The 16,903-nt window shown below is 43.2% G+C and overlaps 2 protein-coding genes across 2 annotated transcripts in view; one reads left to right on the top strand and one right to left on the bottom strand.

Moving 5' to 3' along the window:
- Positions 1-122: 122 nt before the first annotated feature.
- Positions 123-5,265, top strand: LOC120738163. Its single transcript, XM_040039282.1, has 9 exons — positions 123-167; positions 243-506; positions 615-869; positions 953-1,201; positions 1,333-1,590; positions 3,208-3,510; positions 3,604-3,873; positions 3,995-4,078; positions 4,203-5,265. The coding sequence occupies exons 2-9, from the start codon at positions 280-282 to the stop codon at positions 4,267-4,269; spliced, it is 1,713 nt and encodes a 570-aa protein (XP_039895216.1). The 5' UTR covers positions 123-167; positions 243-279; the 3' UTR covers positions 4,270-5,265.
- Positions 4,362-16,903, bottom strand: part of LOC120738349 (ribonuclease inhibitor-like) — a 31,334-nt gene continuing 18,792 nt past the window's right edge. The window contains exon 6 of the mRNA XM_040039529.1: positions 4,362-4,480. Coding sequence (XP_039895463.1) covers positions 4,362-4,480 — 119 coding nt within the window. The remainder of the gene's footprint in view (positions 4,481-16,903) is intronic.

Below are 16,903 nucleotides of genomic sequence, written 5' to 3'. Positions count from 1 at the left end.
GCTCCTGCAGTCTGGTCCATAAACCTCTCAGAGAGAAAGACCTCCATCCTCCTGGAGCTGCTGAAACTCCAACCAGAGAAGAAACAAGTGAAGCTGAGAGGCTGCTCACATGAAGAGAGTGAAGTGAGGAGTTTGCTGCAGTGTCTGCCTTTTATCTCACAGCTCAGGTAAATAAGTGATGATGGTTTCATTTGCAGAACGTTTCCAGCATGTTGTCTGATCCCATCTTCACTGTGTTCCAGCTGTGGTCCAGAGTTCTTCCAGAGTGTGTGCACATCCATGTCTGTAAGATCCAGAGAGGAGGTCCAGCAGCTGGAGTCTCTGCTGCAGCTGCTGGGCTTCCAGCTGCTGCTAACAGGAGCGTTACACAGGAAAAGCTGCTGGTCTGTGGGGAGAGTTCTCAAACTGTGCGGCTCTAAAGTGGATCTCATCCTCACACCCAGCAAGATGTCTGCCAGAGGAGGCGCTCTGCTCTTCAGACACACAACACGACTACACAGTCTGAGGCAGGAAGTGAAACCATGACTCTCTCCTGCTCTTCTAACATCATTTATATGTGAATCTTTAGTTCTTGGTGTTCATCATTTCTGCTCTTTCGTCTCTTCGTTCTTCAGGCTTTCCATCGACATGTCCTTGCTGCTGTCTCAGTGGGTAAGAAGAGGCAGAGCGGCCCGTCGGCTGGCTGTTGAAGAGCTTTCTCTTGTGCCTAAGAAAGCCCGACCATCACACAGAGTATTGTTGAGGGCCGTCAGTAGTTTGGCTTCCCTGCTGAGATACTGGACAGTCGGACGGTTAGACCTGACTGAGACCTGCATCCCTGCTCAGGGTCTCATTGCACTGCTGCTCCATCATGGTCCTCTGACAGTCAAGTAAATGTCTTTCTGAACATCACAGGACAAATAAAATGTCGATTTTTACTTCAAAGCTTATTTTATATTGATGATCTCTGCAGACTGAGTGAAGAGAGCTTCCAGCAGCTCCTGTCTCTCCTCCATGAAACCCAGGACAAGGACTTGACGTTGTCCTTCTTGAGTAAGGTTGGTGGAGACCTGACCTCCTGCTGCCTGAGCTGGGAGCTGCTTCACTATCTGCTGCAGCAGCCGTCGGCTCAGACCATCACTGTGAACCTGAGGAAGAACCTGTTCTTACAGGAGGAGACCACACGTCTGCTTCCCTTTCTGGACAGGATTGTGTTTACAAGGTGCTGAATGTGGTTTGATCTTTTACACAGTTTCTGCTGATTAATCAGGAGGATTTGAAATGCTGTCTCATCTTTAATCAGCACTTCATGGATCCTTTAAACAAAGTTGGAAATAAACTCTTTGTTTTCAGGCCCAGTCCCAGCTTTGTGATGAGCTCCATCAGAGAGCTCTACAGAGCCCACGACAGTCACGCTGTTCCCAGTTTGCTGAGGTCACTCGGTCATGTGATCAGCCTGAGCTGCAGACAGCTGGACTCAGTGGACTGTGCTGCTCTGATCTTCATCCTCAGACACGGAGACGGAGTCAGACTGAACCTGCTGTGGACCTCCATACCAGCAGGGGGAGTAGAGTCCATCCTCCTCATGCTGGACAGCGTTTCTCGTCTCAGGTCCGATATTAGAGCTCGTTTCTCTGTGCTGCACTGTGTGATTGCTGAACAACACACTTTATTGTAACATAATGCTTCAAAAACAAGCTAACATTTTACTGTTAGTGTGGAACAGATTACATGAACAGTTGAACAAGAAACTACAAGGACAGTTTCAAACAGCAGGCAGAGTGAACATCATTTAAAGGTAGAGCAGTAATAATAACAACAACAGCAACAATAACACATTTTATTAGTGGGCGCCTGTCTAACAACCCAGGGTCACCGTAGCAAACACGGAACAGGAAACAGGATCCAACAGTAACTGGTTCATGGTGATGTTTACAGACAGTAAGCTGGTTTGAAGACGGCTTTGAGTTCAGTTTTCCTGGAAAAGAATTCAGAGCCGCTGATAGTGGCGCTCATAGTGGCGACATGTACGAACAACAATGTGGTGAAGCTTCCTATCTTATATATCATAGTTGGAAAGAGACGATAATTACACTCTGATGACACAAACAACATGTTCTCACTATGGTATGTGTTCTTTAATGATGACCAGATGTTTATTTCACTGCTTATCATCGAGGGTTTCATCACAGATGCCCCGCCCCCGACTCTTTCACACACGCTTTTCTTTAGCATTAGCCCGCTGTCATGGCAACAGTGAGAGCCGTTTGTTGTATTTTAATCCAACACAAACTTTACTAAACAACAAAGAAATTCAGACTAATCAAAAGTTTCATTTTTTTTTTAAGGGCCGACTTATCGCTGAACACACTGCAGCTTAGCATTAGCCGTCCTGTTTTTAGATGTCACACAATATTCATGAATTATTTACAAAGTTTACAAATGTCAGCTTTGCAATTTCTCATTAATTATGCAGATAATTGTTTAAAAATATATTATTGGAAATCATTTGGTGAAGTTTACAAATGAGGCCCAAACATTTCTGGTGATCTTCAGTGTTTCCCAAACTGCAGCCTCTGACTTGTTGCTTCTGATTTGTGTCTCATTTGTGGTTTTACCAAATGGTATCATCAGCGTTATTGTCATTTTAATCTTAGTGAATTAAAATTGGTCAAATTAACAATTTAGATTATATTAATTATAGTTATTATCCAGTGTTGTCATTACACCTCCTGGGCTACTTTTATCAGCTGCTCGAACAACAAGCTGAAGGCTGGAAATCACAAGTTTGTCTGCAGACACATTTGAACTGGACCCATTAAAATAATCTGCTACATGCTGTGTTTCTGTGGCTTCCTGGACACAAAGGAGACATTTACTCTTCATCACTGCTGACAAATGATGCTTTTAATCTGATAAATGCAGTAAATTATGAACAACGAGTTACCAGATGAACTGAGTCCTTATTCATTTAAAGCTGTTATCTGTTAACATCCACCTGCACAATCAGCCCAAGCAGGGAAACTGGGCTCAGTGTGACTTTGTCTTAATAACATGAGTGCTGTGCATAAATCCAACATCTAATTACAATAATGTGTCTGCTGCTAGTTCATAGATGCTGTTCTTAAAATCCTTTAGTTTTAAAGATCAACACATTTTATTGGAGCCAGCAGTTTGTCTGCAGCATCTATAATTTTAGATTTTCTGTCTCCATGCGTTTCTTTCCAGTGTTGACAGGAACCAGCTGCTGAGGTTCATCCACTGCTGTGCTGCCTGTGACGTCCAGCAGGAGGCAGCATCAGGCCTGCTGAGGACTCTGCAGCACAGCTTGGATCTGTCCTGCTCCTCCTGTGTGGAGCTACCGGAGGAGGATCAGACTGAGCCTCTGAGTCTGACTGCTGATGACTGCAGGGCCGTCTCCACCATCCTGACACGGGGCAGCCGGGACACACAGCTGGACCTGCGAGACTGTGAGGTGGAGGACAGCGTGCTGGACCTGCTGTTTCCTGTCCTCCACAGGGTCCGCCTCAGGTGGGAAAGACCACCGAAGAGTCTGAACCAGAGAGAACCTTGTTCACGCTGGTGTTGATGCATCCTGACAGTTTCTCTGTTTGTCCTGTTTAGAGTCAGTAACACTGTCCTCCTCCAGCTGCTGTCTCTGGTTCCTGTGAACAGTGAGAGGGACGCAGTGAGGCGGGCGGTGTCCCTGTGTACAGCCCTGGGTGGAGAGCTGGATCTCAGTCACAGCACGCTGGATCAGAGGGTCTGCGGGGCTTTGGTCCAGATGCTGGACTCGTGTGAAGGGCTGACAGAGCTGGACCTCAGTCACTGTCAGCTCACTGACCAGCTGCTGCTCCCTCTCATCACACATCTGCACAAAGTCCAAGTCCTAGAGTGAGTGTCACACACTGATCCTCCTGTGGGAGGCACCAACAACCATCAGCCTGTTCACACACACTACAGTAATATAATGTGCAGCGATCAGTTAGAGCCACATGTTGTGTTTGTGTTACAGTCTGAGTCACAATCAGATCACTGATGCTTCGACCGACGTGTTACTGCAGCTGCTCTCCATCAACCCCTCCATCCACTGTGTGCGGTGAGCCAACATGAAGGAGTTTCTTCTCAGACTCTGAGAGGAATCATTCACAGCCTGAGCTCACGTGGATTCATGTTGTTCTGTGTGAGTGACGTCTGCTCTCTCTGCTTTGGTCTCTTTCTAGACTCTTCAGCAACAACATCGTGCACAGAGCAGCCTTCAAGGAGCACACGCAGTTTGAGATCTGGTGAAGCACTCGCCATCATCACCATCATCATTATCATCATCCTCCTGGTTGTCATTATCATCATGGTCGTCATCATCATCATCATCAGAGCAGCCTTCAAAGAGCACACACAGTTTGAGATCTGGTGAAGCACTCGCCATCATCACCATCGTCATTATCATCATCCTCCTGGTCATCATCATCATCATGGTCGTCATCATCATCATCAGAGCAGCCTTCAAGGAGCACACGCAGTTTGAGATCTGGTGAAGCGCTCGCCATCATCTTTAACATCGTCGTCATGATCGCCATCATCACCATCGTCATTATCATCATCCTCCTGGTCATCATCATCCTCCTGGTCATCATCATCCTCCTGGTCATCATCATCATCATCAGAGCAGCCTTCAAGGAGCACACGCAGTTTGAGATCTGGTGAAGCGCTCGCCATTATCTTTAACATCGTCGTCATGGTCGCCATCATCAGGGAGATGTAGTTTTATGGTCTCAGTAAAAACTCTCACAATTGCTTCATACTAAGCAATTTAATATAATTTAAATTTAATTTAAGTAAGAATCGCTCGGCTGAGGAGATCCAGCGTCCCCGCCTTCTCTCACCTCGTCTTCGCTGCAGTGAATCCGCAGAATCTGTGGCCACTGAAACCGGTTCCCTGGATGGCTGTCACCGGTCTGATGGACCCTACCAGGATCGCCCTTGTTAACGCTCGGTCGTTAGCAAATAAAACGTTCATGTTGATTTCCTCTGTGTGACAGAAACCTGGCTAAGTGACGGTGAGTTAAGCGCTTTCTCAGAACTGTCACCGCCAAACTGTTCGTATTTTAACTCACCGAGGACGGGCCGAGGTGGAGGAGTGGCCACAGTGTACAGAAATACTTTTCGCTGTCACCTGTCACCTGTCACTGTCTCCAGTTTTGACCTGAATATGTTTGAGCTGGGTCATCCTGTTCTCTGTGCGCTGATCTACCGTCCACCTAAATATAACAGCAACTTTGTTCATGACTTCTCTGAGTTCTTGGCTGGAATAATGACAAAATAGGACAAAGTTTAATCCTGGGTGATATTCATGTGTGTTGTCCTACTAAACCACTGGCAAAGGACTTTTTAAACCTACTTGATGCTTTTAATGTGTTGCAGTCTGTCACTGGTCCCACTCATAAACATGGACACACTCTGGTGTTGTCTCATGGTTTACCTGTTTATAATCTTCAAATTTAGGATGTCGTCTTTCTTGATCATATGTCTGTATTGTTTGAAACTTCTCTTCCCTGTAATATCACTACTTGTGTCCTCCTACTGCTTCTCACATGTTTAAACCATCAAGTGTCGCCCAGTTTTCTACCCCCTTTATTTTTTATTATTTTTTATTTCAGAATTGTTGTCTTAAGGCCAAGAAAGATGCCAAGCGGATTTATTTTACCAAGTGGATCATCATGGCCTTGCCATATTGGTCCATTTGATTGACCTTTATTCTAATTATGAATTTATTTTATTTTCAGTTGCTACAAACGGGACAGACATGACTGGGGGATAGGACAGGGAGAAAGGATGAAAGAAAGAGAGGGAGAGAAAGAAAACCAAAGGGGAGAAGAGACGGTGAGAAGGGGGGGAAGAAAGAAAGAAAACAAACAAAACACCTGGATCACCTGTACGGAGAAAAAAAACAGAAGAGAAAGCAAACAACAAAGAGCAACATAATAAAAAAAACGGCACCATCACAATAAACTAGCTAGCCGTAGATATCATTAGATAGTAAATAATAAACGATATTGTGCAGCACGCAAGATAGACAGCACACAATGTGCTTTGAGGCAGCAGCCAAGAAAGCTGTAGTCCGCCTCTGTGAATACCCGTGTGTACACCTGTGTGCATACCTGTGTGGATCAGCATGCTTGCATTCCAAAGGTTTCTCCATGTAACGATCTGCTAGGGAGTGTGGGGGGGCCACAGCCCCGTCCTCCAGGGCATGAAGCAGGTATGGAGGAGATCAAAACTCCAGACATCCAGAGGCCCCAGAGTACAAGGACCCGAGGAGGACCACCAAAGGGGGGAGAACCGTGCCACCCTCCTGGGAAGAGCTGAGTAGAGCCCCAAAGGAGAGGTCACCCCGCAGCTATGGAGCAGAGGCCAGAGGGGGTTGCAGTGGCGTGCCCGCGGGCTCTGCCGGCAGCCAGCTGTGCCAGAGAGGACCAAGCTTCAGGCCCAGAGGCCTGAGGGCATCCCACACCCTGGAAGGGGGCCAGCCGGGCCACAGGCGCCAGGCCCCGCCCATTCTACTTTTAAATACTCTAGGAACAACAAGTAGGCCTGCAGTGTGAGAGCGAGGGAGAGAGAAAGGGGACGTGGCCCGGGTCAGAATCAAAGCAGCTGCTCTCCACCTCGTGGCACATGGTCACCTGCTCATCCACCAGCAGCCCTTTCACACAGTTTACACTGTCAAACACTGTGTGTGGACCTCAGCTAACAACAGGCTACATTTAAGTCTGGACTACATGCTTTTATATTGAGGAGATTTTTCACTGTTTTTATTCCATCAGCAGCTCAACATCATGAGCAGCTTTGACATAAAGACATCAAACTCAAGCTGACTTTAAACTACTTTTAATACAGGGGCTCAAAAACAACAACATCTTTATTATATATCAGGACAAAGTCATTTTATATTTATATTTTATACTGTAACTGGAAATGATACACATTAATCTGATTTTGCTTTGGATTTATCTTGTTTTAGATCAACTTTGATCACTTAGAGCCATCTTAAGTCTGTTTGTTTTAACTTCTAACATCTCAGATGATTTCAGGTACCTGCTGTTCCCCATCTGCCCTGTAGGTGGCCTCAGTGTGCCTCAAACCATTTACAGATGATTACGTGTTGTTCACAGTTCATATTTAATCAGAAGACGTGGGATGTTGAAGCAGTTTATACACCTCCATCCATCCATGAACATGTAAGAAATCAAAGGTTTGCTTCATGTCTGAAAAATGTAGAAAATATTTATTTATTTTATTATTTCATTATTTCATTCACAGGAGGTCAGAGTGTCGCACAAACAGCTTTAACTGCACAACGTCACACTTTAAATCATGTACAGACAAACCTGTGTGTTTGATTTATGGAGAAATAATAAAGACGTGTGCACAGCTGTCCATAAAGCAGCTTCTCACACAAACTCTGACACTTCAGTCACTTTAATTCAAAGCTGCGTAATAAAGAGCTGTGGCTGCTATGAACTGCTGAGGATGACTGCATGAAGCTCTCAGCTGAAGTTTCATTCATCTATTTTAATGTTAATGTTGCCTTTTTAAGTCTGTGTGAGGATTTTAATGACACACATTAAAGGAGCTTCTTTGATTAGAACCAAATTCATGTTGATTTTCAGCCTGAAATGATAAAAACTTTAATAATTCTGTTTATAATCATCAACCTGGAGACTAATGAAAAGTATGATGGTACTTTGATTTGGAGCCTTTTTCAGCTTTATCTAACCAGATTCTTACTCTGGATGGCATTATCTTGGCCTCCAGTAACACTGTGAGACTTGTCCAGGACGCAACCACTAAAATCTGATGTGGGGAAAATGAACAGAGGGAGTGATTTTTTTAAGTCTGATTTCAGACCATGTAAGTAGTAGTTAAGCCAGGAGTAGGGCAAAACGTTTATGGCCCCGAAGTTCTATTTCCCACAACATATTGCTAGACTAGTAAGCAAAAACCTTTCTGTGATTAATCTGGCAGATTTGGTTTTTTTTGTTTTAGTGATAGGTTAATTCTGCCAGTTAGGTTTGGGTCGCTTTCCTGTTTTCAACAGAGGGAGTTTTTCTATACATGGACATGTCCAGAACTGGGCCCATTATATTTGTAACGGTGCACTTAGAGAAAAACTGTCAGGTGTCACCCTTATGGTGATGATGTTTTGTGTTTTGATGATTTAATAATCAGCTCTCTTTTTTCTAATTTTTGTTCTAAGCAGGCCTGCAAGATTGGATTAAGAGCGCTTTAAAACATTTTCGTGACAGCAAATATAAGGTGAGCTTTTCCAGATTACAATGGAAGGCTGCCTGTGGGAACCCGATCAGTGTGTGAGTTCCTGTCTAAAAGGATTGCAGCGAGTCAATCCAGTCCAAAATCATAAACAATTGCTTTTTCTTTTAAAAATGATGACGTGATCTTGCTGGTGATGGAGACTGGAATAGGTTGTGCGTCTCCACTATCAGCAATATCTCGTGTGAATGCGTGTGAGTGAATGTGTGACTGGACTGACGATGTGGACTGAAGTGTCGACTGACTTGACACAGACAAAGACCGGACCAAGGTTAGGATTAGTAAATGTTGACAAACAATTCACCACGCCGGTAAGAAAAGGGTGGATGCTTTACTTTGTTTTGCTTTTGGCAGGAGCAGGAGGGTGAGCGAGACGGGAGGGGGAGACTGTAGGTTCACCTGAGCGTGTGGAGCGGCAGACTTAACCCTTTGGCTGCTAATTTTGGGTTTTGCTGATGTTTGCTTGGTTCGTGTTACCATTAACCATAGCAGGCCACTGTAGAAGTCAATTAAATCTTATAGAGGAAAATAGTCAGAACCAAAACAATATTTAGGAATTACATAGGGGAATGGTAGAGTAAGACATTAAAATACAGTTATGGAATAACAAACACTGGTCCAGGTGTTTTTTCCCTTTAAAATAGTAACGTATTAAAAAGAGAGCACAACCGGTAGGGGCCTGTGATAGGACGCGGTATTGCAGGTAAACACGAGCAAAAAAAAGAAAAATGGGGTTTTCAAATGTCAAGTTCATGCTAACACTCGTGTTTTGTTTCTAGGTAGTTCTGGGGATGCAGGCTCTGGGCGGAGCCAGAAGTTCAACAGATTTGACATGATAATTAAACTGATTTCATTTCTTAACACAGGTTTGCAGGCCCAGAGCAAAGATACTCGAGAGGAGAATTGTTGAGGTCTAATATGACTAACCTTTTTCTTTTAATTTCGTAGATGTGGTGAAGCATTTTCATTCTATGTGACACATAAAATGTGTCAAAGGGGGAATTTTAGGTTTATTTTGAAACAATGGATTATATGATCAGTGTTGACTTTTTGGGTGTTTGATAATTTAGGTACAGTAAAACTTACGTATAAACAATAGTTTTCATGTTTAAGCTTAACTGATTAGAATAAATGAAATCCTGTTTAGAAGATAAAATGCCTGTGTTCATGAGAAGCTGAGTACTACACTTAAAGGGAACTGTGGGACAGCAGGCTGAATGAAATGTATGCTTTTGTGAAAGAAGGGAAGATGTTAAGATTGAAAATGTTTGATTTCTTTTTTGATTTATTTTACTAGAATAAGCGATTATAATAATTTTTCATACACACATTGCAATTGTGATCATAGGAATTGCCACTCAGTCTTGTGAAGGTCATAAGCTTCGTTCATATATAGGAGGAAAATGTAGGAAAATGGCTTAGAGTGCGGAGGGGTAAATGCAAAATCGCTTACACACATAAATAATATTTTGACTAATCGTCTAGATCAGAGAGTCCCGAATATAAAAATCTGAACCAACTTTGAGTAAGTAGAAGAACAATGGATGAACATATTAGATTATTGAGGCGTCGCACAGAGGTGTTTTCCTTTTCTGTCCTTTACAGAAGGAGCAGATTCCAGAACACAGCAAAACCACGAGGGGGTTGGCCAGAATCCAGGAAGCACCAGACCAAACAGATCTGGCCAATAAAGGGGGGCACGGATGTGACCTAAAAGAAGCGTAGATCTCAGAAAATTGCCCGTCCCAGAAGATTAGTTGTTTGAATTGTAAAGAAGGTCAAAAAGCTCGTTAGACAGAGGTGGTGGTCATGCTGGATATGGTCTACCTGTTAAAGGGGGCAAAGGGACAATTAAGTGAACTGTAAGTTGTGTGCTTAGAAACCAGGAGTAATTTTAAAGAGGAAACGGTTTAACTCTATAGAGACTGTTTCCACAGATTGAGAAAAGTAATCTAGGACCTTTTACTAGGAAAAGCTAATTATATCTGTTTGGATTTTACCGTGAGCAGTGAGGGAAGTCAGAAGTGGGTTTAAATGTGACGCTGGGTGAAAAGGGGGTGTTAGGAAATAAAGGTAGGACAGCTCACAGCCCGGTGTAGACACAAGGTGCTGTCTTAGAGCTTGACTTATTTGTTTGATTTATTTGTTGGATAGAAGTAATTATGCCACAATAATAAGGGAACATTGAAAATACACAACCCGTTGAGGGGACGGATGACATGTGTGTTTGGGCAAGTGAAAGGTTTCATTTCGTTTAGTATGACTCCTTTGGTTAAATTCTTAGCTATTATTCTCACATGCAAGTAAAGTTAAGGGGATAACTTAGGTATTATGTCGTCTCTCTTTAGGAAAGATGAAAAGGGTGGAGCTGTTACGGAATAAATATATATTCTTAGTGGTTATTTTCTGTTTATATTGTTTTATAGAGGCCAGTATAGTAAAACGCCACTTTGAGTTATAATGTGTGCTAAAGGTCACAGAGTACTGTGTAAGACAGGAAACTGCAGAAGAAGCTTTGTGCAGGCCTGCAGAGTACAGGGAGTGAAACTAGGCAGAGTGCACTGAGTTGTTTTGATCAAAACTGTGTCTGATGTATAAGAGAACTATATTATATGCATTGAGAAAGTGTCCGAAGCAAGGAAATAAAGGTAAAATTAAATACACAAATGTAAACGGAGAGGTGCAAAAGAAAGGCACCTTTTAAGGAGATGCCTTTTTAGAAAAAAAAGAGGAAAAAGGCAAAATGGGAGCCAGGGGAGAGACTCCACTGAATACATACTGTATTTAACCCGCCTACTAATGCACACACATGCAGTGAGGTCAAAAGTCATCTCAGAACGGACAGAACACAGAAGCTGATGCAGGTTTTATCTGCGGAGAGCATGGACACTGGAGAAAGGACTGCCCCTATCGGTGTCAGAACCAAAGTGGACAGCACTGTGAACATGGAGCAGCGGTGGTCACAAACAGACTGAAAGGAAGAGGGCAGGGCCGCGGGGCACCCTTCAGGCTGTTGTTTATCGAAGACACCAGAAACGGAAAGTGATGCACACACACCCACTCACACAGTATAAAGTGACCTACAAACACTGACTCAGCATGAAGTGATAAACACATACACAAACATATGTACACACGTTGATTCAGTGAATAAAATGACAAACACACCAACACACTGACTCAGTGAAAAGGGATGCACGCACGAACACACATGCACATGCTGGTGCAATGCAACGTGCAGACGGTGGGTGGACGATGGCTGTTGTCTACACCGGATCATTCCTTACCTCAGTTGCATGTTACATTCTTTTACATGGTGTAAGATGTTGTGGTGGGGCGTGGTCTGCGGTGCCGTGCGGACGCACCTGCACGGCATCCGCAATCACGCCCGCCGTGTTAAAACACGGGGACTCAGGGGTTGGTGTGGTTGTGGTGTGACATGAATTAAATAAAGATGGCTCTGAACGTTGCTCCGTGGTCCCGCCGTGCCTTATTCACGCCACAGATGTGAAGATTCATGCGTTCGACTACTCCGCCTAGGCTGCACTGTCGAGCCTAGGCGGAGTAGTCGAACGCAGATTCACTGAGCGCTCAACACAGACAGCATCGTCAGAAGGAAGAGCGCAGGGCAAGCTAGCGAGACAGAAGTTAAGCTCTCCTTGCAACATGGACCTCCCCCACCCTCATTCAGATCTGGCGTTTGGAACTATTTTGGTTTTCATGTGACGTATGACCCTGATGGTAAGCGCGTCATGGACTGAAGTAAAACAGTATGTTGGATGTGCCACGCAATGCTTAATTACATGGGTGGGAACTAGTGTGTTAGTGCAGTTAGCTCGTTAACGTGTTGGCCGTCTAGCCCCACGCACGGGGCGATCGGCGGTAGCTCGTTAACGGAGATTTGCCGTGTTGTGGCGTTAAGATCATTTCAACGAGATTAACGCTGACAGCACTAGTGGGAACAGAGACATTCCTCTGTAATAAACTCTCTTTTCCAAAGATGAGTGATTCCTCAATCAGATACAGGGCTCGCAATATCGCTAGCCCGACGTCCTGGTGTTAGCGATTTTTCCAGTCGGGCTACCAAAACAGATTTCCAATGTTACCATGTGTTTGTGTATGTGTAATGTCTTTACTTATACTGGTCAATAGACTTTAGTGAACACATTATTGAAAGGTGTTATTGATAGGGTTGTCTAGCACAACCCTATTGCTGGAACAATCAGAGACAATTGTACTGCCTCTAGCAAAGCACTGGACACCAGGCAGAACACTCTGTGTGATCTCGTGCACGAGGGAGATGCCTGTGACGAGCGCTGTTCCTGCCACTTGAACCCCAGTCACTCTCTGTCAGCTCCCTCGTAGCACTGCCCTTTATTGAGGTTATGTGAATATGCTTAGGTCATTAACATATGACATCTTACACCAGCAAAGAGTACCTTGTCTGTGTTAGTGTAGGTATGTGTGTGTGTCAAGATATGGCCCTCTGAACGCCTCCTTAAAAAGGCGGTGCCAGGAGTCCAGCGGTCCACCTAAAGAAAGGGCTCCTATACTTGAACAGATAGACAGTAGGTGTCCACCTATACCATAAATCAGAAAGAGAAGATACCACCTTTCTCATGACCTTAGGATGTGTGTGTATGCCAGAACACTCTGGAAGGCACACAGTCTTTTCAGACTACTATGGATCAGACCTTTATCACTATACAATTGATTCTATACCTCTAAGCATATATGATTATATATTTCTAAGTATAATTGACAATCAAACAATATAAATATGACAGTTATACATAAATTAAAAACAGTTTTTCAAGTATCTTTATTCCTCTGAAGCAGCTGCATTATAACCAATCTTGTCCTCTGTGGCCATTTAAAATAGCCTAAAATAACTGTTGTTATATTTGTTGCAGTTTCTGTTCCTCTTGGACACACGACTGTTGAAAAGACATATTTGATTTTTGATGTGACTTTTAACTGGATAAATATCAGATATATAAACGTCCCTCTGCAACAAGTCCAGCTTCTACCTCATGATAGGAATGTTTTTGTGGCTCAAGATGACCTCATATCTTTCATGATGGATACATTTGACTCATGTTTCACATATTATAGACCAACAAGTGCCCTTCTCAGTGTGAAGTGAACTGGAGTCTGTCTGTACTGGATCTGGATTCATCATCGTCCCTCCAACAGCGACATAGTGATCCGGCTCACCAATTGGTGAAAACGACCTACCGAGCCTGCTAGCAGGTGCAGGAGGGCCAATCTGAGCCACAATTATGGAGCTAATAACTGCTAATAAAGCCAATTGATGGACCGATAGCATGTATATTTAATGTCAGCTCCCTCCAAAATAAGAGCTTTTTTAAAAACTCAGACTGAGGTCTTATTTTGAAAGCCAGAGTTTGTTGAAGCTGTTTCCTGGAGGGGGACCCTGAACAATTAGAAAAAGCAGATTTTAAAACACTTAATGCCATCTGTGCTCATTAAACGGACATCATGCCGTTTATCTTCAAACCAGCAGAGGGCCACATATCACCAACAACGAAGAGTTCAAGAAGATGTTGGTGACATCAGAGGTGTACGTATTGATCTGATCAATATTGAAGTTCATGTTTCTGTGATTGGTAGTGATGTGTCAGTCGCGAACGAAACGGCTCTTAGAGCCAGATCTTTGAAGTGAACGATGCAAGCCGGCTCCTTATTGGGATCCGTGGGTTTTTTTTTCTTTCTCTCACCCTCTCTCTCGCACTTTTTTTCCCCTTTCTCTCCGCACGCGACTTGTGCTTTGCGCTGGAAACACAGGGGAGGGGCGGTAGTTACACTCACAGTAGGAACAGAGCAGGAGGGAGAGAGAGAAAGACTCAGGTACAACAACATCACATTAGAAAGGTATAGTAATCATCCACAACTATTTTCAGTTGCGGGTGATAAAGGATTCAGAAAGTTTATTCTTGCAGGCCCATGCATCTTCTTTTTGTTTTCATATTTGATTTATTTATTACATTTTATGTGGAGTGAATAAATAAAAGTATATTTAAAGTATATTTATGGCACGTACAAACCCCGAAGCACGTAAAAACTCCAAAATACGTAAAAACTCCAAAACACGTACAAACTCCGAAGCACTAACAAAACCAAACAGAAGTGCTCCAGGATGCTAGACGCAGTGTTGAACTTTTGTTACCTAGTGGCTACACAACCCAGGAAGTACCAACAACTTGATTCTGTGTGTGGTAGTAACAGGTAAATGAACATTTTTTTAAAATTATTTGAATATATATGAGTGCTTGTGTGTAAATACACAAACAATACACATTGTGTAATTTAAGTGATCTAGGTAGCTCTGTTTTGAAAGTTCAGTTAACGCTAGAAATGTGTTTTGGAGTTTGTACGTGCTTTGTCTCTAGGGGCCACCGCATATATTTATATATAAAAATTAGGGGTGCAACGATATTCGTATCGATATTGAACCGTTCGATACAGTGCTTTCGGTTCGGTACGCATATGTATCGAACAATACAACATTTGTAATTTATTTTATCAACTTTCCTTCTGACGATGCTGTCTGTGTTGAGCGCTCAGTGAATCTGCGTTCGACTACTCCGCCTAGGCTGCACTGTCGAGCCTAGGCGGAGTAGTCGAACGCAGATTCACTGAGCGCTCAACACAGACAGCATCGTCAGAAGGAAGAGCGCAGGGCAAGCTAGCGAGACAGAAGTTAAGCTCTCCTTGCAACATGGACCTCCCCCACCCTCATTCAGATCTGCCGTTTGGAATTATTTTGGTTTTCATGTGACGTATGACCCTGAAGGTAAGCGAGTCATGGACTAAAGTAAAACAGTATGTTGGATGTGCCATGCAATGCTCAATTACATGGGTGGGAACTAGTGTGTTAGCGCAGTTAGCTCGTTAACGTGTTGGCCGTCTAGCCCCATGCACGGGGCGATCGGCGGTAGCTCGTTAACGGAGATTTGCCGTGTTGTGGCGTTAAGGTCATTTCAACGAGATTAACCTGAAAGCACTAGTGGGAACACAACGAATATGACTGCACATTTACGCCGACATCATCCTAGTGCAAAGACAAGTGGAAGCAGAAAAAAAAAGAGCAAGCATGCTACTAACTTTAGCCGAGTCATTTAGACAGCTGTTAGCACATGATTCTCCTTATATGTTTAATATGCTGCTGAGAATATAGCCCAGAAGAAGCGGATTTATTTTGGAAAGAGCCATTTCTCTGTAATAAACTCTCTTTTCCAAAGATGAGTGATTCCTCAATCAGATACAGGGCTCGCAATATCGCTAGCCCGACGTCCCGGGCCTAGCGATTTTTTCAGTCGGGCTACCAAAATCTATCTCTGCCCATGCCCGTCGGGCTATTGTAGGAAGGAAAAATATATGTCAATGCTTTTGCATTCTTTCAGAAATGTAGCTGGGTAATTATGTCATTGGCATCGGTGAGCCACTGTCAATATGTGACATATTGAAATCGCGTTTGAATTTGCGCTTGTTTTTTTGCTTTCACTTTGCAATCGCGCGAACTGTGTATAGAGAGCGACAGCACTGATCTGTGAGTGATGATAATTTGTGCACCAATTCCTCTGACATCGTCTTATTAATCGTTAGCTTACTATGCAAACATGACAAGTGAAATCTCCCGCAGCAAGCTTAAACATGTGAGAGGTTGATCGCGCAGAGAATCGCTGAGCTTGTGTGTGTGTGTGTGTGTGTAAAAGCAGCAGGATATATATTTTAGTTCTGCTGAGCCAAATAAGACAGGTCAGGGTGAAGAAGTGACAGCCAAAGAAAAGCTTACCACAAAACGGAGAAGTTATGACAAATCAGACTATAAGGCAAAAAGAAAGTGCAGCTTTATGGTTTCATGGACAAAAGAATTTCTGTGGCTGCAATATGACGAGCTAAATAACCAGGGCTGCACATAAGTGGTCCGCAGGTGCGCATTCGCTGTCAAAATAAAAAACATGCACAAGGGTTAGGGTTAAATTTAAAAACTGTACTTTTGAGTTAAAATATATATTTATAATTTTCATAAATGACAAATTAAAAAGGCATGAACATTTTTTTGTATCGAAAAAATATCGAACCGTGACACCAAAGTATCGAACCGAACCGAACCGTGAATTTTGTGTATCGTTGCACCCCTAATAAACATATATAAATAAAACCACTTTTTTTACATTAGTAATTCCTTTTGTGCATAATTTTATATTATTGTTAATAATAAATTAATTAAAGCAACAAAACAACCTGAAGAGCCGGTTGGGAGCTGAAAGAGCCGGTTCTCTAAAAAGAGCCGGAAATCCCATCACTAGTGATTGGATCAGTTTTTAAAAGCAGCTATTTTTATAGATTGTCAGAAACATGAGAGAAACTGAATGTCTTTAATATTTGATACACTGAGTACTTTTGGATGTCTACTTATTCAGCCATGATGGAAACATCCCATAAAGAAAGATAAATCAAAAATTTGGATTCATTTTAATGAGCCCCATGACTTGTTGAAAATGCAGAGGAGCTGGTTGTGAAGTGAGCTTAAGAGAAACACAACATACTGATATTCACTGTGAAACTT

Source organism: Simochromis diagramma, unplaced genomic scaffold (genome assembly GCF_900408965.1).
Source record: "Simochromis diagramma unplaced genomic scaffold, fSimDia1.1 OVJJ01000105.1, whole genome shotgun sequence".
NCBI lineage: Eukaryota > Metazoa > Chordata > Actinopteri > Cichliformes > Cichlidae > Simochromis > Simochromis diagramma.
This window is presented reverse-complemented; position numbering and strand designations above follow the sequence as displayed.